The 26,111-nt window shown below is 38.5% G+C and overlaps 1 protein-coding gene across 10 annotated transcripts; it reads right to left on the bottom strand.

The window, feature by feature from the left end:
* KIF11 (kinesin family member 11) lies at positions 1–26,081 on the bottom strand. Of its 10 annotated transcripts, none has more exons than XM_027672378.1 (27): positions 25,982–26,081; positions 24,811–24,959; positions 22,835–23,936; positions 22,471–22,543; positions 21,288–21,383; positions 18,400–18,919; positions 15,332–15,464; positions 15,098–15,195; positions 14,938–15,016; positions 14,420–14,605; positions 14,213–14,337; positions 11,640–11,730; positions 11,140–11,382; positions 10,931–11,026; positions 10,166–10,254; positions 9,573–9,660; positions 8,030–8,218; positions 6,678–6,885; positions 6,187–6,359; positions 5,749–5,871; positions 4,661–4,819; positions 4,124–4,263; positions 3,210–3,489; positions 2,062–2,284; positions 1,658–1,812; positions 1,223–1,339; positions 1–581 (listed from the first exon to the last, which is right to left on the bottom strand). In XM_027672378.1, exons 6-27 carry the CDS (start codon positions 18,771–18,773, stop codon positions 459–461), a joined length of 3,492 nt encoding a protein of 1,163 aa, XP_027528179.1. In that variant the 5' UTR covers positions 18,774–18,919; positions 21,288–21,383; positions 22,471–22,543; positions 22,835–23,936; positions 24,811–24,959; positions 25,982–26,081; the 3' UTR covers positions 1–458. The 10 variants fall into 10 exon arrangements, with proteins under 10 accessions (XP_027528179.1, XP_027528183.1, XP_027528184.1 ...); XM_027672382.1 differs by having other exon boundaries at positions 22,835–22,869; positions 24,811–24,860; positions 25,982–26,064; XM_027672383.1 differs by lacking the exon at positions 22,835–23,936 and having other exon boundaries at positions 24,811–24,860; positions 25,982–26,065.
* Between the last annotated feature and the right edge of the window lie 30 nt (positions 26,082–26,111).

Below are 26,111 nucleotides of genomic sequence, written 5' to 3'. Positions count from 1 at the left end.
TTTGTTTCACTGAGGTGTTTATACATTTGTTTTCCATTTATCAAAATTTATTTGAAGTATCAAAGAGAGCAACTGGATTAAAAAGCAGGTACAAAACCAGAACACTTATTTACAGTTGATTCATATATAAAATGGTAGCTGATAATGCTGACAAAGCATATTTCAACATCCCTTTCTGGTGTTTTAAATCTACTGAGAAACAGAAAATGATATCTTAACAACACAGAAATATATTTAACATAACAGCACCACAATGTGCAGGTTTTTTTTCCTTAATACATTGCAAGCTACCAGCATAGCATATAAAAATGGGACAAAGGCATGACATCTAGCAGGTCAATCTTTTGATTCAACTTTGCATCACAATAAAGAGAGACCAAGAATAACCTAAAACATTATGGCTCAGTAAGACAATGAGATAGAAATTTAAAAAACCAGGGATCTGCAATAGATATATCTTAGTTCAGCAATCTTAAGGGATGCTTGGATTCGTGAAGAAACTCTTCTGTCATGTCCTCCATTTTGTTCTCCACTGTAGCTGCAGATTTGTTCTCTTTACCCTTTTTGCGACGACTTCTCTGCTGGGATTTAAAGAGAATACCTGATGTTAAAAGAAATACAAAGAAAGGACTTCTTGCTCATGTACAGTGCAGTACATAGCGTTCTGAGAAAAAAAAAAAGTTGGTAGAACTCCTGAAAAAGGTTCCTAATATACTGCATTTACTGAAGAGATTTACTGCAGACATACAGAAGCTCAGCAGTTGCTTTTAAAGGATCCACAACAAGAAAACACGCTACCCCAGCAAGCTAACCCCTAGGCAAATATACCAAGGAGCTTACACTGACACATTAGTAGAGCAAAAGGGTCAGAAGCAAGTAAAAAAAAAAAAATCAAAACCCCCTCCACATAACTTCAACTTTTCCATTAACACACATGTTTGTCTAGCAAGTTATGACATTTTTTTCATGCAGGACTATTTGCTGAATTTTCAACTGTCTGTCCAGCTTGTCGGAAATCTGCACTATTTTATCCAGTATTAACTGTCATCAGAATCTGCTGTGACTTTAGCTCAAGTTTAGCAAAGTGTATTCTACAGGATTTAAAGAAGCTATGATACTACATGAAACTACAAGAAGTGACTTGAAACTACAGCATTATTACAGAAAATTAATTTTCTTCATTATTAAATACACAGCTGTTTTGAATATCTGTGGAATTTACCTGGAAAAAAGGAATGCCACCATTTGTGTGGCAGTATACATTTGTATCCGCTAAGCATTTGTCGCTAGCAAGGCTTTCATTGGATTCTTGCAACCCTCCCTCCTCTTCCAACAGGTCCTAAAACAGAAATTTTTCAGAAAAGTGTATTTAATGTCTGAATTTCTTCAGTGAATATACTAAGCATGATCAGATCTATAAAAGACATAAAACTTCCATTTTTGAAAAACAGAAATAAAAGTAAATTATTAATAATATTGCTTATTTTCCAATAAGAGAATATTTTTATCCAAAGCTCAGCATACTTGACTCCAAGTACACTGTAAAACAAAATCTGCAACAGCTCTGGGATTCTAGTCAACTCTCCACAATGGCATTAAAAACCTCAAAGATGTGAAATTGTCATTCAAGAGCCTCATTTGCTGTTCATGTACATACCTGACCTGCACTATCCTCCATCTCCTTTGACATGCTGCTTAGCATAGCATCAAGCTTAGATTGCTTTTGCCTTAATTGCTCCAGTAGAAGTTCCCGTGGCTCTGTTCTCATGAGTGTGACTGGATAGAAGTAGTCTCTTCTCTGTGGAGTTGTCCCTTTAATGAAGATTGCCCTCCATCAGTGTACACAATTAATGCTTTCAGCATTTGCTTTAATTTCAGACCCTCAATTTTACATTAACTCAATACAGAAATCATGCTTCATTCAGTCACCATTCTTTCCATACATCTTAGAAAAGGTGTAAGGCTGCCAGTTATATTATGTTCCCATTGAGATTCACTTACAAATTCTGGAACTCAAATTGCTTTTGGCAAGACCTTCTGTCCCTGAGCTACTTTAAATACCTGTTGGAATATCCACTTTCAGATCCTCTTGCAGGAAGCCATTAACCTGAGTTAGTCCATGCTGTACTTTGTTGCTAAGTGCCAGCTTCTGCTCCAGAAGTATCTCTTTATCCACCTTTATCTGATCAAGAAAGCCATTGAGTACCTTCCCCTCAGCAGCCACTTGTCTACTACTACGGTCAGCAATTTCAGCTGTTGTTTTATCACAGTGTTCTTCACTTTTCTGAAAATGAAACAAACAAATAACCCAGCTAAAAACATCGAGTTAACAGGAAAGGTAAGATTATGGCCTCTTTTCTAAGATGCAGTGCCTTGATTAGTGACATGATCTGAAACGAAACAACTGAGACGTCAAATTGAGAAGTTTCAGTGCCAGTTTTACACTCTCATTTTGAGAACTATCTTCACAAGAGAGTCAGTTTCTTAGAAAGTATGATCATTTTAAAAAGCTACTCATAAAGATGATGCCATCTAATTCTGATCAGACTCCTCATGCTTCTATGCACAACTCTGCAGGATTACGATATTCAATTGGGAGTGAACATCCTACAAGCACTAGAAGCTTTATGCATTTGTAGGAGGAAGAGGAAAATATGCATTTTTAGCCATTCCCATTGAAATGAAACTTCTGAAGTGTTCAGCAGGTACAACAGATACAATAAAACAAGAAGAGTGGGAAGTAAAGTTTGTGATGGAAATGAATAAAACGAAAAACCTGAAAGAGAAATTCTCAGATAAGAAGCCAGAACTTGTAGATACCAAAAAGGAATACTTTCTCCCATGTTAATTCAATCTGACCAATAGTCATTTGCATCGTCCAGAATACAGCCTGTGCAGATCTCCCAGAGACATTACTGGTAGATAAAGCTTAGAGATATATACTATCAAGATGATGAAAATCCAAGTTAACTGCATGGCATTAATCATAACACCATTTTTGAGGTTATTTGCACTTTTAGTCCCAAGTCTTCCTATTAATTTAAGCTTTTTATTTCCTCTCATTGCATCTAAGCTCAGTAACATGAGTCTGCTGTGATAAAGCCACAATTTTCTTCTGACTGTAACTGAGAACTTCTTTCCTCCCTACAAATTCTGCAGTAAAAGTCTGTCTCATAATGTTGCATTAGATTACAAATTACTATAAGTACCTTTTGTAAACACTGAAACTGCTGTTTCTCATCACTGAAGGATGATAGCTGCTGATCAGTAAAGTTGACCACCTGAGCAGTTGTAAATTCACGCCAGGTTTTGGTGTCCTGAGACACATCCTTGAGATTGCTGAGGAGATGTTGACAGTGGTCACTGGATTCTTCCAGTATCATCTTATTTTCAGCATTTATGCCCCTGAGCTCTTGAGAGAAATTATCCAGAGATGTAGTACATTTGCTGTGATTGGAATTTGCACTGCTAACTAGGTCTGTAGTTTTCCTGCAACAACATATTTGTAAGAGTTCAGAAATTTTGAAAGGTAGATTTTAATCACAATCTACATTTAGAAATATTTGAGACTGGAACCAGCGAAATAGTACAATTCTATCAAAGCAGTTAATTATAACCTTGTTGCTCTTTTAGTAAATATATAAATTGCAGTAGGATGAGTAGATTTGTTAAAAACCAAACAAAAACCCCGAACTAGAACCAAAAAACCCCAACTACAAGCTAAAACCAGCAACTGGCAACATCTTAGTTGTTCAGTCTACAATTGAATGAAGCATGCTTCAATAGATACATTATACTTCAAGACTTTATGATATGAAGTTCTGAAGTCCAGACACTGAGGGACATTCATCAGAATATTGCTCCTAAAATGACAGTGTCTTATCTACAACATGCTCAGGAGAGAAGTTTGAGGAAAAGCATTGTAGAGCTAGTTTACTCTGGGGAAAGATGATCCCAGAGAAAACTACGATCTACACTCTGTGGCAGAACTCAGCTCTAACATACAGACCTCATTCAAAAGACTTTATAAGAACATAAATATGAAGAGCATCTAATTTTGAAGTTCTCTTCATGTATAGTTTTATCTTGCATCAGTGCACAGCAAAAATAATCTGCTCCTTACAAGTGAACGTTTTCTTGCATAGCAGTGATGGTGGTCTTCAAGCTTCCATTTTTCGTGAGTACATTAGTTAAGTTCTTCTGAGTCTCCTGAGCAAACATGTCAAGCTGGCTTCGCAGTGAGGACATGAATTCAGCTGTTCTCTATTAAGAAAAATGCCATAAATTTTACTGTTATTCTGCGCTTTTTAACATTCTTAAAGGGCACTTGAATACCTGTATTAAAAGTGCAGCAGATAAAAGTTTTGCAGTTCTAAAGCAGAAGGCACAATCTTTGTGTAGTCAAGACAAAGACACTTTGCTTTTGGAGATATATGTAAACACATATACTAAACAGGCCCACAGAAGGGGAAGTCTTTTTTGTTACCTTCCTACATAAACTACTTAAAGCAGCCTAACAAAACCTGAAAAGAATAAGTTTCTGTCAGAAAAGATCAAGTTACTGTCCTAATATAAGTATAATGGTTTACTACTACAAAGAGTTTAAATCAAAGCAAGCAATCACACTTGGTGTTAGGATTTCTTCTTTCTCTAAGGATACCTCTGCATGTGCCAACCTCGTCCTTTCCACTTCTTCTTTTAAATCATCACAATTATGCTGAAGCTCAGCAAAACCACTGTCCACTTCTTCACGTATTTTTTTCAGAGTGAGAGAAAGATCTCCAAAGAAGGTATTCATTTCCCATTTATGGACCTCCATCTTGAAAAAAAAATTTACAGTTAGATATTTGCTTTTACTTCAGAAATGGATACTTTTCCCTAGCATAATTGATATAGAAACAAACTCTACTCCAAGCAAATTGTCAAAAGTCATTAATAAGGTATTGTGCATAAATGGTGGAAAATATGGAACAATCTGAAATTTGAGACTGGAACTTGGTATGGGCTATTCCAAACACAAAATCTGGCATGCAAGGTAGACAAAACAGAAAAGCAGACAAAGTATAGAAAGAGATGGAAGGGCATGGACTACTTGCTGCCCAAGTCTGAAAAGCCAATAAAAAGCCTTTAGACAAGGGGAGTTGATTTCACATGAGCTGTAATTGACAGAAGGGGAAAATTTTTCAGTCAGAACAAGGGCTCACCAGAAACAAAGACTTAATTTTACAAAATGGAAAAAAATAAATGAAAGAGTAGGGCTGCAAAGGACTTCAGTAAGTGCAGTGTTGTTTGCACTTATGGTTGTTAACAAGATAAAGCATCACATTCTCCAGGAATCAAAGTGACCACAGAAAAAGTTTGGTACAACAGCAGAAAAAAAATAGGAGTGATAAGACTTGTCCAAGTTGATTTTTCTTTTTCAGATTTCTAAAACACAGTGGAGAGTATATTACATGTATTATCAAATATTTGTTACATACAGATTTAAGCATCCGTGTTTTACCATTCGACTGAGGCATTTAGGTGAGCAGTTATGCCAATATAGGTAACAAGCAAATTTACCACATTCAGAAGTGGAAAAAGAAGTCTGAAAGGAAGAGTTAAAAAGCAGAACTCATAGGATAGGATAAAGGTGAAAAGGACAGACCAGAAGTGGAAACACTCTGACACACTGCAGAAAAACAAAGAACATATTATCTGTAAATTAAATAAAATAGAAGAACACAAGGGAGAAGTTATGTGCATTACCTCATCAGCCACAGCAGAGTATTTCTTCATGTTACTCTGAAACTGACAGTTTAACCCCAAGACAAATTCTACCACCGGTGTCAAGCTATTTAACGCTCTTCCTAAACCAGTTTCATGTTCCTCCTAGGAACAGTAGTAAAAAAACAAACAAACAAAAAAGTAAAACATAAGATGGCTGTTCCTTCATCTGCATTTGTAAGAAGCTATCTATATATATATATCCTTGTACTCTGTTATGACAGTATTTGCTATAAAGTACATTACAGTTTGCAGTAGTAACATGGGAGAGGAAGTGAGGAGGGATATAATCATGGTCAAGTGCTGAAGCAGATACAAGTAAAGAGCATCAGAAAAACTATATAATATTTACAGAACTCCCTTTTGATCAAGAATAGTTTCATATATTTAAGTAGCTTAAGAGTATGTAAGTGTACTAACAATTAATCTCAGCAGCTCAGCTTTACAATCCAGTGATAGATTCTCATGCTGCGTTATTTTTTCAGACATGTGAGAAATTTCTGTAGACACCAATTCTTTAACAGAGGCACAAGCTGCTGACATAACTGATGCAAGAATATCAGCTGTTGAAGAACTGGTAGACAAGAGGTCACCTACAAAAGAGATCAAGAAGAGTTACAAATTTTTTAATAGTTCCTCTGTAAGATAGGAACTTGTTTTATTGCTCATCACCTTATTGTCTCTTACAGCACAGAAAGGTTGTTGATGATCCCAGATACATTTTAATGGTACAACTGTAATCATTACATTGCTTAAAATAAAGCCTCTTCCACTTTCCTAAAATAGGTCCATTTTAGGAAGCAGTCTTCCTAAAAAGACTACTATTGCAAAAATTCAGGATGACTACTGATACAGGTATTAGACTTACCTATAAAATTTACCTATCTTACTGATAAAGGTATTAGACTTACCTATAAAATTTGTGTAAGATGTCAACATCTGTTGCTGCTTCAAACTGTTTTCACTAAGTGAATCCTGTATTTTGTTGAACAAAGCATTCATTTGTACTGCAAATGCATTTTGGACAACAGCATTGTGCTGTTCAACAGCTTTCTTACGGTCCAGTTTCGCATGAAGCCCAGATACATCTTTTGTAGTTTCTTCAACTGTACTAAGTAACTATAAATTTTAAAGTTATTTTAGTCAGTGTTTAAACAAGAAGTCAAGCACATATTTTATAAGGAAAATCAACAATAGTTCTGAGCTAGAGAAGTTCTCTCTCTAGAAAGATATTTCCCCTTACATTATCAAATTACAACTCTTCTGAATCTTAGTATTATGTCAGTAATAGTCTTAGAACATGGGAAAAAGTTACTTACTAGAGATCATTTGTTCTGGCTTTGAAGCCAAAGCATTAATAAATTACATCCTCAGTATTTAAGGAATTAAGGTACCATTTATCCCAGAATAGTAACTGAAAAATTCCTGACCACTTCAACTTTTTTCTGAACAATTTGACAATAACTATATTCTTTAATATAGTACTCAAGCAAGCAGTTTCCAGTACTAGTTCTGAAATAATCTGGAATTCATAAAAATAGTAGAGTCCTGGTTTTGTAGTCAGCATAAATTATTTCCCTACCCATTTGTCTCACACAAACATTCCGCAACCCACATGCTAAAACCAGGCATTCCCTTTCAATCTTACAGGAATCCAAGCAGAAAAAATTGTCACGTGGCCTAAAGATACAAATTTCATCACTTTGCAGTTTAAATAGCAGGACATTCTGTCTCCCTACACCAAGTCTGTTTTGATAATTATGACCAATCAAAGCCATATCCTAAAATATAAAGGTGATAGGGCAACGTTATTCAAACTTTTTGCTATTTTTCTGCTCCAGTTCACAGAATGGCTTGGAAGGGACCTTAAAGTTCATCTGGTTCCAAGCCAGAGCAGGAACATCTTCCACTAGACCAGGTTCCTCAGTTATATAATTTACTGTTTTGTAGGACCAGTCATAAGTTTCTAAAAGAAAACTACTTATTCTGCAAAACAATTTATGATAACAGATACTGCAAAGCACTGGAACTCCCATGACAAACTGGCCTAAAAGCAAGTTAGTTCCAGACCAACCAGCGTGTTTAGCAGTCAACTGTCAATATTACCACAGAGAAAGTCCTGCATTCTAATTCTAGTTTTCCGTCTTAAATTCAGCTTGTCTCACTTGCATCATGCTCTAGCAACAATTGATTTCCTTGAACAGCCCACGAAACTCCTAAACATAGGAAGCTGTTTTACAGTAGGTGCAAGAACTGTGACAACCTTGCTAGCTGTGCCATGAAGTTTTTGTTCATTGTTTTCCAAAACTGAAACCACATATTCTTCTTCAGCCAGATGAACCTTGGTTTCTTGCAGATCTTTTTGTGTTTCTTCTAGCTCTTTCTCCTTGATTTGCAGATCTGTTTTACACTGTTGAAGTTCATTTTTACTAACTGTGAATAGTTCAGTGATCTAAAGAGGAAGACAAACATCAATAGGGCAACACTACTTTTTAAAAATTCAACACAGTCTCACTTCACGTCTCAAATTATTCAACAATATCAGGATGTAAAATGTAATTTCAGCTGTAAGACTTAGAGGTCTTAAACCTAGAGTTTTGTATAGTCTTTGTATTCACTGAAAATATTAACCCAATACCATTCTCATTGAAATAATTCCTTGTTTCCCTACTCAAAACACAAGAGCAAACCACTGTTACGGACAAGGAAAAAACCCCATGGAACAAATATAAGTAGATAGACTGAAGAGAGTCAGTAAAGCTGATTACATAGAGTAGTTACATATTCCAGCAAATTAATACCTACACTTCTCTTATACTAGGAGCTTCAGTTTTCTAGGTAATTTGTTAGTGGGAGCTCATGACCCTCTCTGCTCATTCTTTGCTCCTAAGCAGGTATCTGTCAACTGAGATACCAATTTACAGGCAGATTTTTTGCTGAAAATCCAGCAACGCAAATTAAAGTAACAGATACGAAAACAGCTTTAAAAAATAAATACTGCACTCTGAAACTTACATATGTGTGGTAGTTTGGCCTAGGCCTTCCTTGGTGACCAGTTTGTAACCAAAGAAGTGCCCAGATTTACCCGGTATTCCCTACGATTTTTACGTAAACTGGGGTATAAGAAGAAGGGAGGAAAGGCCTTCGCCCTCTTTTTTCCTTCCGGCGGCTTTGGAGGTGCGGGTTCCCTGCTGTTGAGTCTGTCGGCTTGGAGAGTGAGGCCTGGTAAGGTCTTGTCGACCTTGGGAGGCGAAGGCTGCCAGCAGTCGCTCCAGCGTGACTCTCCATTGTCCCAAGGAGAGTAGTAAGATATTCTTTGCTAATTCTTTTTAGTTGATAGACCTTGGGCTACTGATCGGGATATATATATATATATATTTTATTTTGGTTTTTGTTCTTCCCTTTCCCTTTTCCCTGTGAAATTGTATATATATTTCAATTGTATATAAGTGTAAGCATATTTATATATATTGCTTTGTCTCTCTCTCGGTTTTGGTTCTTTTGGTTTTTTTCCCCCTCTTCTCCCTTGGTTTGGGGTGGGGGTGGGGGACTTCTTGTGGTAAGGTTTGGAGACTTGGCAGGGAGCCAGCTCCAAACCATATCAGCATGTTATTTCAACTTCCTAACTCAAGGATTAGGAAGCTTCCAGTCTTGACTAATAGGGGAACTTTAGGAACAACAAAAAAAAAAGAAACAAAAATTCTTTTGACTGTTCTTTGCTCAAACTTTTTCCTCCTTTTGAAAGGAGGAATTCATTTCTTCCATTTTTTGGCAGATTTAAGCAACAGTTCAAAAACATCACTTACTTTTTTCACTTCTTCCTCCATAACACCAATTTTGTCAATATATTCTGCAATTTGTTCTTCCTGAACAGTCAGCTTTCCATTAAGGGCTCTAAAGCAAAGATTAAAACAAATTAGTCAAGTAAGAGGCAATTTCAAGACTATCTACAGGTTTTTACACTATATTTTCAGTAATTTAAAAAAATAAGTATTGCTAACTTCTAGATGAAAAGCAGGTAATTTTCACTTAATACAGAAAAGATTTAAAACAATTTTCCATTGTAAGCTTTCTGTGTAAACTATCCCTCTTAAAAGTGAAGTTAACTATATTGAGTTTGCTTTCCTGTATGAACTTCCACTGAAAGACAGACTGCATGGTGTAAATCTACATCCTGGCTATGCTTATGGTAATTATTCCACATATAAATCAATTCCTCGGTGCAAGCCTATTAGGCTTTATCTGTGTAATAATTAATTTCTAAAGAACCAGTTGACCAGTCAGTTAAATTTTCCTGACTTTTCTTCAACTTTCTGGTGTGAAAATAGATCTGAAAGTATTTCTGTATCAGTATCTGAGATTTGTTGCTAGTCATTTTATAGAAATTTTGAAGACGTACTCATAATTTTCAAGAGAAATATAGACTCCACTTTTCTCTCGTGCAGCAACAAGGTCTCTCTTCAGACGCTCAATCTCTTCAGTGTATTCCTGCATTAAAAAACAATCCCATGTAAACCTGAAAATTTCTATTTGGTTTTGATATTTAGCTTAACAGATACTTCACAAAGGTAGTGCTCTACAGAAGTTTTGCATAAGCATGGGAGCAAAGCACTTCATTCTGTTCTAAGTACAGTACAGTACCCTTTAAAATCATACTATTGGATATATGTAAAGCATTGGAACCTTCCATTTGAATAATACTTGGTTGCATCAAGCAGCTCACAATTGGAATCACAACTTCCTTTGTAGCAGAGACCTACTTTACACTGGTCTTCACTCATACTTACTGACAAGTTCACTTTAATTTATGGACTTTCTAGGGAATGACCCTGCTAATACAACTCCTCCAGGAAGAAAAACAGTGTCGTTTAGTGGCTCTCCAATAACTTGTAAATATGTAATCCACAAACAGAGCCACAGGCAGTAGCAATAACCCTCTCTTTTCAACTTCAGTCTTGACGACAGTTTCAGTATCTGCAAAGTGACTAATCCTGCACCAGTAGAGCAGCTCCAGTTTAAAAGCACCAGTTCAATGATTCAAATCACTTCAGAAAAGCACTGCTACTAGTTAGAGCTTATCCACACCATCATAATTCCTGCACAGCAAAGACTACAAAATCAAACGTAACCTGTAACTTCATTTGTTAAGTTGTATGTCTAGTACCTTAATAAGGGCTTTTCTTGTTAGCTTCTGATTGACTTCAGGCTTATTCATTATGTTCTTTGCTCTATGGGCATATTCCAGTGTACTCAATGTTTCCTGGGAAAAAAAGATGTGAGACTAGGTCAAGCTGAGGAATTTCACTCATATTTTTTATTGTTAGTAAAATGTATTATTTATTTTAGGAATAGATTTTCAGACTTTAAATTTACCTCAAGATTTATAGATGCAGGAGAAACTGTGGCAATTATTGATGTTTTCGTCCGTCCTCCAAGAGAGTCTTGAAGGATTCTTGTGAGTTTAGATTCCCTGTATGGAATATGTGGGGCTCTTTCTACCAGAGCAGTAATAACTCTTCCTAGTGTCAGGAGAGACTGGTTGATATTTCCAGCTTCACGAGCTCTTTTGTCAACTGCCCCTGATCGACCGATGTTTTCACTTCCTGCGAGATCAACCTGAAAATAAGGTTATGCTTCTATCTCAAACCACCCTGAAGAATGCTTGGCCCAAGGTGTTGCAGAACACCTAAAATAGCAGAAGTGTTGTTCAAGAGACACCAGGATGACCAATGGGACTGACATTCTTCAGAGTGACAAATATAGCTCATATCACATTAAGAAAACAATCATTTTTCCCCTTATCAGAAAAAACCCTCAAACTCTAGTTCATGACTTTCAGAATGCTATCAACACCACTTAGTTCAAACACTTACCAAGTTTAGCTTTCCAATTTTAACAAGTTCTTCTCCATCTATTGTTGTTTCTTTCATATGGATGGTAATTGAAAACACCGAGTGGGAGCGGCTGCAAAAGAAACCAGTTTCAGACGTTCCGTTAAAGCCAAATTATCTACCTGCTATGTGACAGTGCTGCAAGTTATGTACCTGTGCTCTTTTTAGGGAATACATTTAACCCATCAATTGCAAATTACACAATTTTCAATACATAGTTATTTTACCAAGTATATTTTTGTGCGTATACATAGGAATATGGTATTTAAAACCAGTGATGAACCAAGTGGATGACATTTGACTCATTCAATCCAGATACATTTTATCTTATTTCAAGCAAAACCAAAAGAAATGCTTTGGTTTTGATTACATTCGTGTGTTCTCAACTCACATGCATCTCATGAAAAAAAAATATCTACAAGTCAATTTAGCAATATGCTAAGAACAGTTTCATAGAATGTGATCTTCAGGAACATAGTTTTGCTTATTCAGGTTAAGAAAATAATCAAGTAGCTGAAACCAATATTAAAATTTTAGAAGTTAAATTAATTTTTCATTCAAAATAATAATACAGTTTAGGATCACAGAATCATTGAATGGTTTCATCCAGCTCCAATGCCCCTATCATGGGCAAGGGCACCTTCCACTAGAGCAGGTTGCTCAAAGCCTTATCCAGCCTAGCCTTGAACACCTCTGCAGATGGGGCATTCACAATTTCTCTGGGCAACATGTTTCAGTGTTTCACCACTCTCACAGTAAAGATGATTTTAGGTTGAGTTTATTCCTTTAATAAGTTTTTACAATAGAAGGTGACATTCATAGAAAGCCACAGCTGTCAAGTTACACCAGTTAGACTATACGTAAAACAACAGTTCAGGCAGAATGAATTATCTAAATTGTCTGTAATTTCAGACAAAATTAGTTCTGTGTTCTAATCTGCGTTAGAAAATACCTATTTCCTTCCACCGGTAGATAGATATGCTCAGTATACCTTTAATTTAAAATACAATATGGGCAGAGTGCATTGCTTACTTTTGCAATACAGGATCATTACAGTGATATACAAATCCTATCTGCAGTTCAAGAATGCGAAAGCAGTAATAAAAAAAATGCTATTTTGGACCCAGATGTCTCTACTAGATTCTGACTATGACCTGCAATCATATGAAATAGCCTGTACTACCATACAAACCCCTCTCCTCAACCTTATCCCCAACTTCCACAATCTAGTTTTGCAAGTTTTCAGAAGCCAGGGTTTGAAATGAGGGTCTTGTGTTGACCTGTAAAAAGCAGATCTTAGCAGTTTTTTGAAATTTCAACTTCTGTAACAAATCCTAATGTGCCATTTTCTACTGCTGATGAGGAAAGGAAAGGATATTCAATATGCTTATACCAAGCTTTTATTTAGTAAATGGGATTGGCCAAAACACCCAACCACCTGTAAGAGCTAGAACAAAGGTAACCCACCTCTCCAATACAGGTATATCAACTAAACATCTTCCAAACATGAAAGGACTACAACCTTCTTGAAATGTACAGTATATACTGCAGAGAGTATTTATTTCATGGTAGTATATGCAATGTATTTCAGTGATTTATCTGTCAGAGTTATGTCTTCTGTTTTCATAGTCATGGAAGGCTTTGAAGAAGTTAACTTTGCAACTTTGAGAAATAAATTTCAATACTCTAGATGTCCAGTTAAGAATGTTGTGATACTTTTATCAGAGCTAGATTTAGGTGGAATACCACGTCTACTGTTCGAAATAGCCACTGCATATTTTCAAGGGATATATTAATAACAAAGTATGCAAACTCTAAACAAGAGGAGAAACTTATGTTAAAAACCATGCAGGGAGAAATATCTTGCCCATTTTTAAGATAAGAAGTATTCAGATTTTATAATGTTCTTTGTACTGGTTTCGGCTGGGGTAGAGGTAATTTTCTTCACAGTGGCTGGTATGGGGCTGTGTTTTGGATTTGTGCTGAACATATGGAGGGTTTGTTATTGCTAAACAGGGCTTACACAGAGCCAAGGCCTTTTCCTGCTGCCACGCTGGTGAGGCGGCTGGGGTGCATGGGAGATTGGAAGGAGACGCAGCTAGGACAGGTGACCTCAGCTGACCAAAGGGATATTCCAGACCATATGGCATCATGCTCAGTGTATAAAGTGGGGGTAGGAAGGAGAAAGGGGGGGGTGAAGGTCTGGAGTGGTGGCATTTGTATTCCCAAGTAACCATTACACATGATGGGGCCCTGCTCTCCTGGAGATGGCTGAACACCTGACTGCCCATGGGAAGCACTGAATTAATACCTTGCTTTGCTTGTGTGTGCAGCTTTTGCCTTCCCTATTAAACTGTCTTTATCTCAACCCATGAGTTTTCCAGACCCTTCCAATTCTCTCCCTCATCCTGCAGGTGCAAGCAGCTGTGTGGTGCTTGGCTACTGGCTGGGGTTAAACCACGATATCCCTTCATACACCGAAGGGATTACTTCTCCAATAAGATCTTCTTTAATAAAGAACAAAACACAGTTTATGCAGCGAGGAAGATCTGTACCTGGAATATGCGTTCATGTAAGTAGCTGCAGTTGTTCTCTTTGCCGCACCCCTTTCCAGGATTTGGTAGACTTGATTTTTGTTGTGTACAGTTACTTCTTCCAAGCCTTTAATAATTACACCCCGCTGTCAGAAAGTAATATATGCTTATTAGACATCTCTCAACATTCCTGAAAGCCTTAAGATAACAAATTTTGCAAGCACTAACCCTGTTTCGAGGGTCATCAAACATCTGCAGTCTTTCTCCAACATCAGGAGTAGGATTCAGAAGATCAAAAAGCTCCTCATTATAGATCTCCAAAAGAGAGACTTTCACTGAAAATTCAGTACCATTCTCTGTGAGTTTTTCAAATATTTGATGCAATGTACGGGGTATTATACCCGCTAGTGGATCCTATAAATTAAAAAGAAGTATTTAATTTATAAATGTACTTGGGGTTACAGAGTGGAGTTTCAGCTAAACAGCCTGATTGGATATAAGCAAGAATACTTTGAACAAAGATGATCTTCCACATAAAAATTGCCAAGAGTTGTATGCAATACATTAAAGATGTAAAGTTTTGCTTTTCACTTGAATGAATAAGACCATTTGTTAATCTACAAACAGTTAAGGAAAGTCAGCTTCAGGATTTGAAAGACACCAGGTCTCAGTTTTCTTTAGCTTCCTGCAGTTTCCAACTTTGAACTATAGTGCAGACAAGAGAAATCTCTGGAGTGAAAATATACCTCTTCCCAAGTGTATTCCTCATTGGGTGACCGCTCCCCTTCCATTGTGAAGGTCTTACCAGTACCAGTTTGGCCATAACTGTGAGAGTAAAAATAAAAATGTAAACAAGAAACTAAAATTCAAATAAAATTCCCTAATAATCATTACTGGCTTACTTACGCAAACACTGTACAGTTGTAGCCCATAATAACTTCATCCAAAATGGGACACACAACACTCCGGTATACATCAATCTGCTTAGCCTGAGGTCCAAAAACCTATTGACACAAAGACAACACATCCCATTTATCCATACAATAATGTATAGCATCCCACTGTACAGTAATGAGACCATATCAGAGAAATGTACTAGCTTGTTTCTAGAAGTTCCCAACTTGACAAGCAGTTACCAACCATATCAAATGTGTAAGTCTTCTTTGATGTCTTATCTGTCACTCCTCCAGTGCGGACACTGACTTCCTTTCTTGCTTGATCACAGTCTACAACAGGATGGGAGCTTGCTTTAAGTTCTGAGGCATTAAAAGGCCTAAAAAGACAGGAGTTAAGAAAATCAGATTGATATCATCGCTAACAAGAACACAAACTGATGAAGCAGAAACATCACTCAGTGTAAGGATCTAGACTAGAATAACTGGGTAAAAGGAACATAGTTAACTTTGTTTGTTTAATAATTGTTTAAGGAAAAAAGCCACATTTTGGCAGTTTAAAGACCCTGCTTTCTATGCTGTGGGACAAATCAAGTGTATATAGCTTTTTTTGTTACGTATGTATTTTTAACAGGCCCATAACCATTTTTAAGGTCATTTAAATGCACATCGAGCTAAGATGCATTAGAACCCGTTGTTCAACTGCAAGGGGGTAGAAGATCTAACAACCCAAATAGTTGTATAAATAAGAGCATTCAAAAAAGGGAAACACTTACACATGCAAGTTAGTGGAACAGTGAATCAAACTAACTTTAAAAATTTCCTTTTTTATTTTTCATTTACACAAGCAACGATGCCTACATCTCATGCCAATGACATGAGACTCTGAAGCACCAGAAATACCAACAGACCCTACTAATTGTGGAACAGAAAACAGCAATACCAGAACATTTATAATGTTGATGCATTTGAATAGAGTTTAATTAAAGACAAACAAAACAGATTTGGGGGGGAAAAGTCTCCATTAATTAAAACTCAGTCATAGTAAAAAGGTTTAAGAGAGGTGTAATAAAATTTTTGGAACTTTATGGTGTGCATTTCGTTTCACCACTAAGTTAATTCAAACCTGATGCACACCATTTTCCTTGAAGGGACATTTGCAACAATTTCTCCTAAAAAGCATGGAGATGACTGTGGGCTGAAAACTAATAGCATGAAACCCCACTTTATTAGTCATTTATTAGCACTACTGCACTGAATGTCTATGCTACATGTAGAGATGAACAGTTAACTTGAAAATATAACATCTACAACCTTGTTAGTCTTTAAAATATTTTAACAGACACACTTCAGGTGCTAAGTTACCTTAAAGAAAAAAAAACAACAAACAACCCAAAAAGCCACAAGCACGCGGCATCTCGAGTTTCCTGACCCTTGTGGCTAATATTTCTTCCTCAACATAGAACTGAGGTTGAAGTGTCAGATTCTAAACAGACCACCGGACACTTTGGTGCAAGATTGACTGGTGACAACAGATGATCACTAAAATCTTGTTAACAGGAGCAAGTTACAGCTTCAGTTTTGTGACTTTTAAAATAACAGAAGGCTGAATAATGAATATATTCTGCTATTTAACAATATAAGAGTGAACCAGTACAATGAGGAACAATTCAGCGAAGTTGAAGCACACATCCACATTGCCACTATCCCACTAGACAAGCAGCAGCCTCGTATGCCATGGTGACATTCGATCACAGGTTCATCCCTTTCAGTACAAAGGACTATCACACATATTAACAATGCTAATGCATGCATTTTGAGTTTCCAAATTCATGTTTTACCAAAGCACAGTAAACGTGTTGGTTGAAAAGGTTTTTGATACGCTCAGATAGATCAGTTTTTGGGAGCCAATTAGGAGACAAACAAACACAAATGCATCCACCTACATATCTATAAGATAAGAAGAACCTGACTTGATGAAGAAGAAAAAGGAGAAGTGGAAAAAACACTTACTAGTTCAAGTGCACTGAAGCTATTAAAAAAAGAAAAGCTCTACAAGGGGCAAGAGCAAAGATGGGTAAGAAAGTTTTTAGGGGTTAGAGACTAAATCTTGATATAGGAATTAAGACTATGAGCTTCAAAAAAGCAGAACACTACATCATGGACAGCCCTGATGCTACTGTCTTATAAAATAAAAATACACTGATACTTAGTGAGGCTATTCCAGAACAACAGAGGCTAACCACATGAAAAAGAAAATTATTGCTCGAGTGTTTCGAACTCAATTGCTCCAATAAATTTATTCTTTTGCAATAGCCTTGACTCACATCAACACTTTCACCAATCTAATAATATTTGTTACAGAACCTTTTTAGTTGTATTGCAAAAATAAGGCAAAACTGCTTTAAATTTCTATTTTCATTGTGCATCTGTAAAAGTAAAACTCACAAGCTTGAGAACATGATTGCAAAAGGCATTAAAACATAATATGCAAGTTAACATTTGCAGTTCTGGCTCAAAAAAACACCCCAACTTCTACTGGTATTTCAAACCCTATTCTTAACACATTACCAGTATTACAGCTTTAACAAGCAATGCTTTAAGATTATTTAAGATCTACTATCAGTGAGCAATTCTTTAAAGTCACCTCAACATTACGAGAACCTAATTTTATGGTACATGAAATCTATCACTTCATACAAGAAATAAATTTATATAATCAATAAGATAGTTGGCCATTATTACTTAAACAGTTGACCACCCTCCCATAGCTTTTTCGACTGGAGGGTCCGCACCAATGAAATTATATTAGAGATATAAAGACGTGGGGTAGCAACAACTTCATTAGCTGTTAAAGCGTAGTGGCTTCCTACGGAAGGTAAAAATTCAGCTTGGGTTTTTGTGCGCCTTGAACATCAGTCCTACTAACTCACTCTCACCTAGCTCTTCTTAAGCTTCCTACGCAGCTTTACACTGGGTGTGCAACGAATCGCCTTTTTAAGCCATAAGAACTGGCTCGCAGCAGCGTCACTGTGCGGCAGCGCCGATCCCCTGCGGGCACACGGGGCTGCCTCCTGCGCTGAACAACACCCGGGGGGGCTCCCCCGGCGCGGGGCCGGGGCCGCTCGGCAGTACCGCTGGGCAGACAGAGACCCACAGTCGAGCACACCGGCTCGGTACAGCCACAGCCGCCTCTGTCCCGCGGCGGCCCCGGTGCAGCGCCGCGAACGCCCCGGGCCCGAGTCCCGCAGGGACCGACCAGGGTCCTCGCCGGGACGGCCCCCAACGCTCCCCCAAGGGACCCGCCGCACTCACCTGCACCGCACGACCACCTGGATGTTCTTGCCCTTCTCCTCCTTCTTGGTGGTGCCGCCGCCGCCGCCCTGGGAGCCGAAGGAAGCCATGCCGGGAGCAGGAGCCGAGGCGCTGCCGGAACGGGACGTGTCGCGCGCGCCACCGCTACTTTGAACGGCGCAGTGCCCGGCCCGGCCAATCAGCGGCGGCCGCGGGGAACCACGGGACGGCATTTCAAATGGCGGCCCCGCCCCGCGAGGGCTCCGCCCCCCGCCCAGCTCGCACCTCCGCCTCCGAGATACCGCCAGGGGCAAACAGGGCCGCGTCCCGCCTCCTCTGCAGCTGCCGCTCACAGCCCCGGGTCTGAGGGCAGCCCAACTCCTCGCCGCGCACATCAGTCTTCAGCAGTCACATCATCCACGTAACCCTCCCTCGCAGGTCAAGCCCTCCAGCCATTCTTCTGTCCCCACTAGCTCTCCTGTTAGTCCACAGTTTCTTCAAACATCACAGCAAAATTGGAGAAGCATGCCTAAAAAATGCCCTGTGGAGTGGAAGCATTACTTTACCAGTTTAAAAAAATTAATCACATTTCTAATTTACATGGTGGAGCACAGCGTTCACTGTTCCCAGCAGGGCACCTGCTGTGTCCTCAGTTGGTGGTGCCCCAGTTCAGGTTGCCATGTGTCTGCAGCAGAACCACAGCCGGGCAGACCCCATCCCCAGCTGCGCCATGCCCGCTGAGCTCCTCTCTGGACCCTCTGTTCCTTGTGCACACTTCAACTCAGGCTGGTCTCCAGCACAACTCATCAACATCACTGAATTCTACACCTAACTTTCTATATGTTTACAGGTGAGTGTTGCCTGATCGATTCCTGGGAAAGTCTTATATCACAATGAAAGTAAGTAAAGGCTCAGGACAAAGCATCATGGGTGCATCACATCCATCCTTCTGCTTTGAAACTAGATCATGTGAGCCATTTGCCAAGTACAAGATTACACCCTCTCACTAGCAGTTTGATTTATATCACCCTGGCTTCCCTGTGACAGCTTCCTCTGAGAGGCACTATTAAAAGCTTTGCTAGGTGGAGATCTATGACAGGATAACAGGTCTTCTGGGTAGACAGGAAGAAGCAGATGTTATAAAAGATTCAACTGGTCTGACACACTTTTTTTCCAACAAATCTGTACTGGCTCCTACAGACTGTCACACTGTCATCAACCTGTTATGGCCTATGGTGCTACAGTGTTCTGCTGTTCTTCTAGGGCTTTCCCAGTTCCTGAAATTCAGATTACCCATCTATAATTTTGCAAGTGTCCACACTTTTTTTTTCCTAAGTTGTCTGCTTTGAAATTTACATCTCCCTCCTCCATGAATTGTTAAAATTAATAACAAACAAATCCTAACCCTTAAGGCTTACAGTAATTTTTCTGACAGTGACATGAAGCAGCATTACATTATGCTCCTCTACCATTAATCTGAAGAGTTAGAACAATGTCAGAGCCAATCAATCTTATACTAGGTACAAAGAACAGGATCTGAGAAATACATTACTTTCACAGAAAAGGACATGAAGCATCGGATTCCTATTCTGCTGCGAGCAGAAATTGATCAGAAAGCATTAACATTCAAGAAATTTTGTCTGCCATTCTAAATGTAGGCTGATGATGCAACAGGACAAGAGCTATGAAAACTTTGTAAGTATAATAACAATTTTGATTTCAAGCCTTTCTGAGCAAGTATTTTGTTTGTCCCATATAAGATTTTACTTCTTGCATGCCACTGAAAGCAATACAATCTGAAAGTATGTATAGTACATAAATATATTACAAGAAAACTACTTTGCAAGGACAGACATTTCTAAGTTAGTAACTGCCAGATGAATTATTGCCCTTCAACATCAATTTTTAGCCTTTTGACCTCAAACCTAGAAATAAGGTTCTGTAGGAACAGCTTGTAACAAAACAAAATTTATATGCGTAGATGTGCTGGTTTTGGTCGGGGTAGAGTTAATTTTCTTCACAAAAAGTGGGGCCGTGTTTTGGATTTGTGCTGAACACAGGGTTGATAATATAGAGATGTTGTTATTGCTGAGCAGGCCTTGCACAGAGCTAAGGCCTTTTTGTGCTGCCACGTTCGTGAGGAGCCTGGGAGTGCATGGGAGGTTGAGAGGAGACATGGCCAGGACAGGTGACCCCAACTGACCAAAGGGATATTCCAGATCCTATGGGATCATGCTCAGTATACAAAGTGGGGGTAAGAAGAAGGAAGGGGGGGACCTTTGGAGTGATGCTGTTTTGTGTTCCCAAGTAACCATGACACGTGACGTGGCCCTGTTCTCCTGGAGATGGTTGAACACCAATGTCTGCCCATTGGAACTGGTAAATTAATTCCTTGCTTCGCTTGTGTGTGCAGCTTTTGCTTTCCCTATTAAACTCAACTTTATCTCAACTCAGTAGTTTTCCAGCTTTTGCCCTTCTGATTCTCCTCCCTATCCCACAGGTGGGGGGAGTGAGCGAGTGGCTGTGTGGGGCTTGGCTGCTGGCTGGGGTTAAACCACAACAGGCAACTAAGGAACCTGTATTTTCTAACAGTCTTGGAGCTTAACTTTCAAACCAAAATGAGTTTGGTGGGTTCATGTTACTAAGACTTGCTACTTTTTTCCCCTCTAATGAAACACTAAAAATCACAATAATACATTTTGCTTCAGCTAAGTACAGATTTAATCAAGTGGGAAAATAAATATAAGAACAATGTCCATGGCAAACATAGTGAGACCACCTTTACTCTTACTTGCTTTTTTGTATTCCATCTATGCTAAGAGCAAAAATTATTCATACAGACAATTGTGTAGTAGATACTGCTATACTGAAAATTCAAATGCAGGTATGCAAATAATCTGAATCTTTACCTTTTGTTCTATACTCCTTCAAATGGGTCATACAAAAGAATGTAGCACTGGAACTCAGGAAATATTTTCTTCCAACTTCTGCTTTTTTGCTCTTTTCTGGTACAAAAGTCAGATTTTTCCTCAAATCTGGTACAAAAGTCAGATTTTTCCTCAAAATATAACATGTCTCTCACAAACATAGAAGACATCATTTAAACACGTATTTAAACAAGAAGAATCTATTTAATTATTGGGAGTTAAATTTGGTCCATAGCTATCTTTGCTATAGTTGTGGTAAGAGAAAAACATGTATTTCTGGTAATCAAGTTAGCTTAAAAAAAGCATACAGTTTAATAACTGTAGGTCTGTTTTACAATTTATAGTACAGGTTGTACATTTTCTTAGACTAGGTTGAACCTAAAGATACTAATATACTATAAACATAAACTGAGTAACAGGGAGCTAGCATTTCACAAGCAACAAAAAAAAAATGCAAGAATACTTAGGGTAGTCTCAATAGCGGTTGGGAGAATGACCTTTAACAAGGCATGTACATCATCTGTGATATTTTTTTTTTTTTTTAAAGAGAGACAAAAACATTACAGAAAATTAAATGATATAATAATACACACAACAGCCAATGTAACAACTTCAGTAGAAATTACTAATATCCACATATGGATCAAAAAGGACAATTTTTAACTATAGCTTGCCAAGAAAAAGCCATTGAATTATGGTGATATTTATAGACAAAACAAACACTGTTTTTCTAGGATTTGTATCAGAACATCTGGGTAATTATAGGTACAGAGGCCTGACAAATAGTAAAACTGTTGACACAAAACATGATTAGCTAAGAATGAAGAAAGGTTATATAAGGTATAATAATGGAGAGATATAATTAATACAAATTATAAGGCTGGGTGAGACTTCTTTAAGGCTTAGTAACACCTGTTTTGATTACCAACATGCTACACAGTGTATCAACTGTATTGAACATGTGGAGAGTTTAATATTGTTCAATACTATAAGTGACATAGCAAAAATTTGCTGATTAATTGCATATTCACGTTAAAGGGGAATCAACCTGCACCTTAGATAAGCATAAAGCAATTTCTAGTCTTTGAATAGCCTGTCCAGTTGACTAGTAATATTCTAAACTTTGTATTGTTCACATACAGAAATTTAAACAATAAGGACTTACACACACTGTACTGGTACGTTTTCAGCTGAGGACAGGGTTTTCCTTCAGTCAAAGTAACAGGATAATTATGTCACTGTTAAAAACAAAAGATACAATGCAATAAAGTAACTATCGTTAAAATTAAGGACTCAATGCATATACAACATGATTAAAACCAGAACTAGTTTCAACTAACTAGGGAAAATACACAGAATAAAAGATTTTTTTTTTTAGGCACGTGTGCCAGATCACTGTCCGACACAGACAGTAGCACCTTTACATCTTTTTATAGTTGCCATAATAAAAAATTAACACCCCACGTAGGGGGATGTATGCACTTGTGTAATTAACTCAGAGTAAAGCTAGTAATTTTCCATAGGCTTACCTATTTTCAGTTAAGGTGTGCAGCTGGAAGATGTCCTTTACATAACAAGAAAAGAAACAATGAATGGGAAAATTGGAAACGTACAGACTTGACAGGACTGACTGAAGTTAACAGGAAATGTCTCCTTGGCCTCATTACCTTTAATATCTTAAAATTTTATTCATTCAGTATTTTTCTACTGAGAGCAGTCAATAGACAGGTTTTTTTATATATGCCATGTCACGAAATTGCTGCTATTTATTTTGGAGTGGAAATAACAATCATAAGCTATGTTTTTTTTTGAGCCCGAGGCCAGTTTGCTACAAAGCCCTATTATAGACAATTACAATTTGAATTTAGTCCAGAATTTTATCTAGGTAGCAAAAACATGCTTCCATTAGAAGCCTATCAAGACTGTACTTAAGAGTTCTACACTTGCTGTCTCTTAGCTTTCAAGACAAGTACAAAATACTAGTTTTATTTTAAATTATTTGTAACCTGCCTACTTTGAAGATCAATTTCTCTGCACATTTATGTCACATATTCTGAAGAGGGATCTCCACACTGCTACTTTGTAAGGCTTCTTCATGGGAATATTTGAATAATTTCCACACTTACTTTAAATTATATTTAGGCTCATTTGGTCTTTTAGATAACACCTGTTTTTCCACTAGGGCAGATGAAGAAGGCAGAAAGCACCAACTGTCTATGAGCAATTAAAATTTCATGGGAAGAAATCTTAGTTGCTGGACTAGACTGAGAAGCCAATTTTACTGCAAGTCCTTTTAACTTTTGCTGATGGTGTCCTATTAAAAATATCATTAAAACATAGAAAGGATATCCAAAATAGTGAATGATTGTAATTTTGGCTAGTATAAATTGAAATAGAGAGGAGTCAGATTATAAGAACCCAACCTGCTCTGAATAAACATCAGTGTGTCCTGTTTTGGCTGGAATAGAGTTAATTTCTTCTCAGTAGCTGGTGTAGTAGCTGTCTTTAGGATTCAGTATGAGAATAATGTGGATAACAAGCTCACATCTTCATTGTTGCTAAGTCATATTTATCCTAAACCAAGGACTTCCTTGTGTCTCATGCTCTGCCAGTGAGGAGGTGCACAAAAAGCTGTGATCTGAACTGGCCAAAGGGATATTCCACACCATAGAACATCATGCCCAGTATATAAATTCAGGGAGCTACCCAGAAGGGGCCGATTGGGGTTTGCAGGTAGGTTCTGGCATTGGTCAGCAGGTGGTGAGTAATTGTATTGTGTGTCACTTGTCTTTTTATTATCGTTATTATTATAATTTAGTTTCAAATATTAAACTGTTCTTAACCTACAAGTCTTACTTTTGATTCTCCTCCCCATTCCACCGGGGTTGGAGGGGAGGGAGGTGAGCAAGCAGCTGCGTGATGCTTAGCTGCCAGCTGGGTTAAACCATGACACACCAGTGCCACGGAACAGCCACTAAAGAAGCTTACAGTGGATAAAATAGGCGTGACCTCCATTGCAGACCTCTGCTGCAATACTTATGTCAGGTGCATGAGGAGGTGCAATCTTTCATCACCACAACTACAGAAACGCTTGTTTTAGATCCAGCTATTAGCAGACCACCACAGTTTTGCAGGTGCAGTCTATGTTGCTTTCCCAGGATTGCCCCTGTGTATACTAGGTAAGACTTATAGGAAAAGGCAGGATTTATCAGAGCAGCTAAATATAAACCTGGCCAGCATTAGCTAAACATATACATTTGGCTACATTAGGTTAGCAAACTCTCTGTCAGGACCTGAAAAAAGAATAAATTGCCTGAAACTATATACTTCTATAGTTTTCACCCCTATGTGGTAAATGATACAGCATGACTATAGCATGTGTTAACAATAAAGGCATAAGCATTTCTACCATACATCCAATTTAACAGAATGACTCCAATTCACAACCTCTTGATCCCCCAGTTGTTTCCGAAAGGGAGGAGACAGATCATGAAGAGGCACTCACCCAGCAGTGTGACTTCTGTCAGACACCAGGGGATGAGCCTTTCTGATGCACTGGAAACTGCAATAGGGCGGAAGTCAGAATTAAGAGCTCACCATCTATCCTGTCCTCTTTTTGTCCAGCTTGGTCTTCACTTTTATATACACTAGGAACTGGAAAAAAACCAGACTGCCTCCAACTAGAATTCCATGAGGACATTTTTGCAGTAGTTAACATACTGTGTTAAAATTAGGCACCCACACAGTTCTAAATCCAACCAGTTGATTTAGGTGAAAACTAACAAATGCCTTGCTCCAACCAGGATGAGTTAACTTGAGAGACAGTTCTGTGTCTAAACGGAGGCCAGAAGCGTGGGTGTACTTGATGCAGACACAAATGTTTTAACTGGGTGGCTCAGGTATGGGTAAGAGCGTCTCTATAGCAGCACAGACCTCACTGGAAACCAGCATTCCCTGACAGATTATGTTGATTCCCTGTTGACCACATGAAATAGTATGCTGCCACTTCTTAACAGCAAATTTCATGAAAGCTGACTAAAGCTACTTCTGCTACATCTTCAATTCCATCTTTGGGTGCAGAAATAACTTTAGGTAACTCATCTGGCCCATCTTTCTACCTTTTTATGACAGGAGGGTTCTGTGAATTTCCTTTTGTAAGATACCACCTTCTTTTTGTCCCCTTAGCTTTGAAAAATAAGACATAGTAAAATAGATACACCTGAAGAACATACATTACCAGAACTTCAAACAGTGGGGTTTGAGAGGCAGTGGAGGTTTTTTTGTTTGGTTTTTGTAGGAATTTTTTTGTTTTTTTTCTTTTTTTGTGTGCTGGTTTTGTGTTGGTTTTTTTTTTCCTAGAAAGGAATTAAAGCAACCAGCCCCATCCACGACTTTCCCCCAGAAATCCCCCCAGAAAATCAAATATATGGCAACCAATCTTACCCAGCATTTACACCTCTACACCCTGAGAAGCGAATGCAGTGCCCGGCGCGGCGGAGCCGCAGAGCTCGGCTGCAGGTGAGTGGCGGCCAGCGGGCTCCAGCGGAGCTCCCGAGGAGAGAGCGCTGCCGCAGGGTGCACTGTCCCCGGGGGAGGGAGGATTTTGACACCCGAAATCTCTGCCGCTCAGGACGGCGCTGCACCCACTGTGCTCAAATTACGAGGCGTCTAATTACCTTTTGTCTTGGCTTTCGCCGGCAGGGACGCGGAGCGCGGACACCGGGACGCGGGCGGGCCGCTCCCTCGGCGGGCGCAGCCCGAGGCCGCCCCGCTGCCCTTCCCGCCGCAGCCCCGTCCGCCTCCGCC

Source organism: Neopelma chrysocephalum, unplaced genomic scaffold (assembly GCF_003984885.1).
Source record: "Neopelma chrysocephalum unplaced genomic scaffold, ASM398488v2 Primary Assembly neopelma1_97390, whole genome shotgun sequence".
Classification (NCBI taxonomy): Eukaryota; Metazoa; Chordata; class Aves; order Passeriformes; family Pipridae; genus Neopelma; species Neopelma chrysocephalum.
The sequence above is the reverse complement of the archived record's forward strand: the minus strand, read 5'-3'. Positions and strand labels throughout refer to the sequence as shown.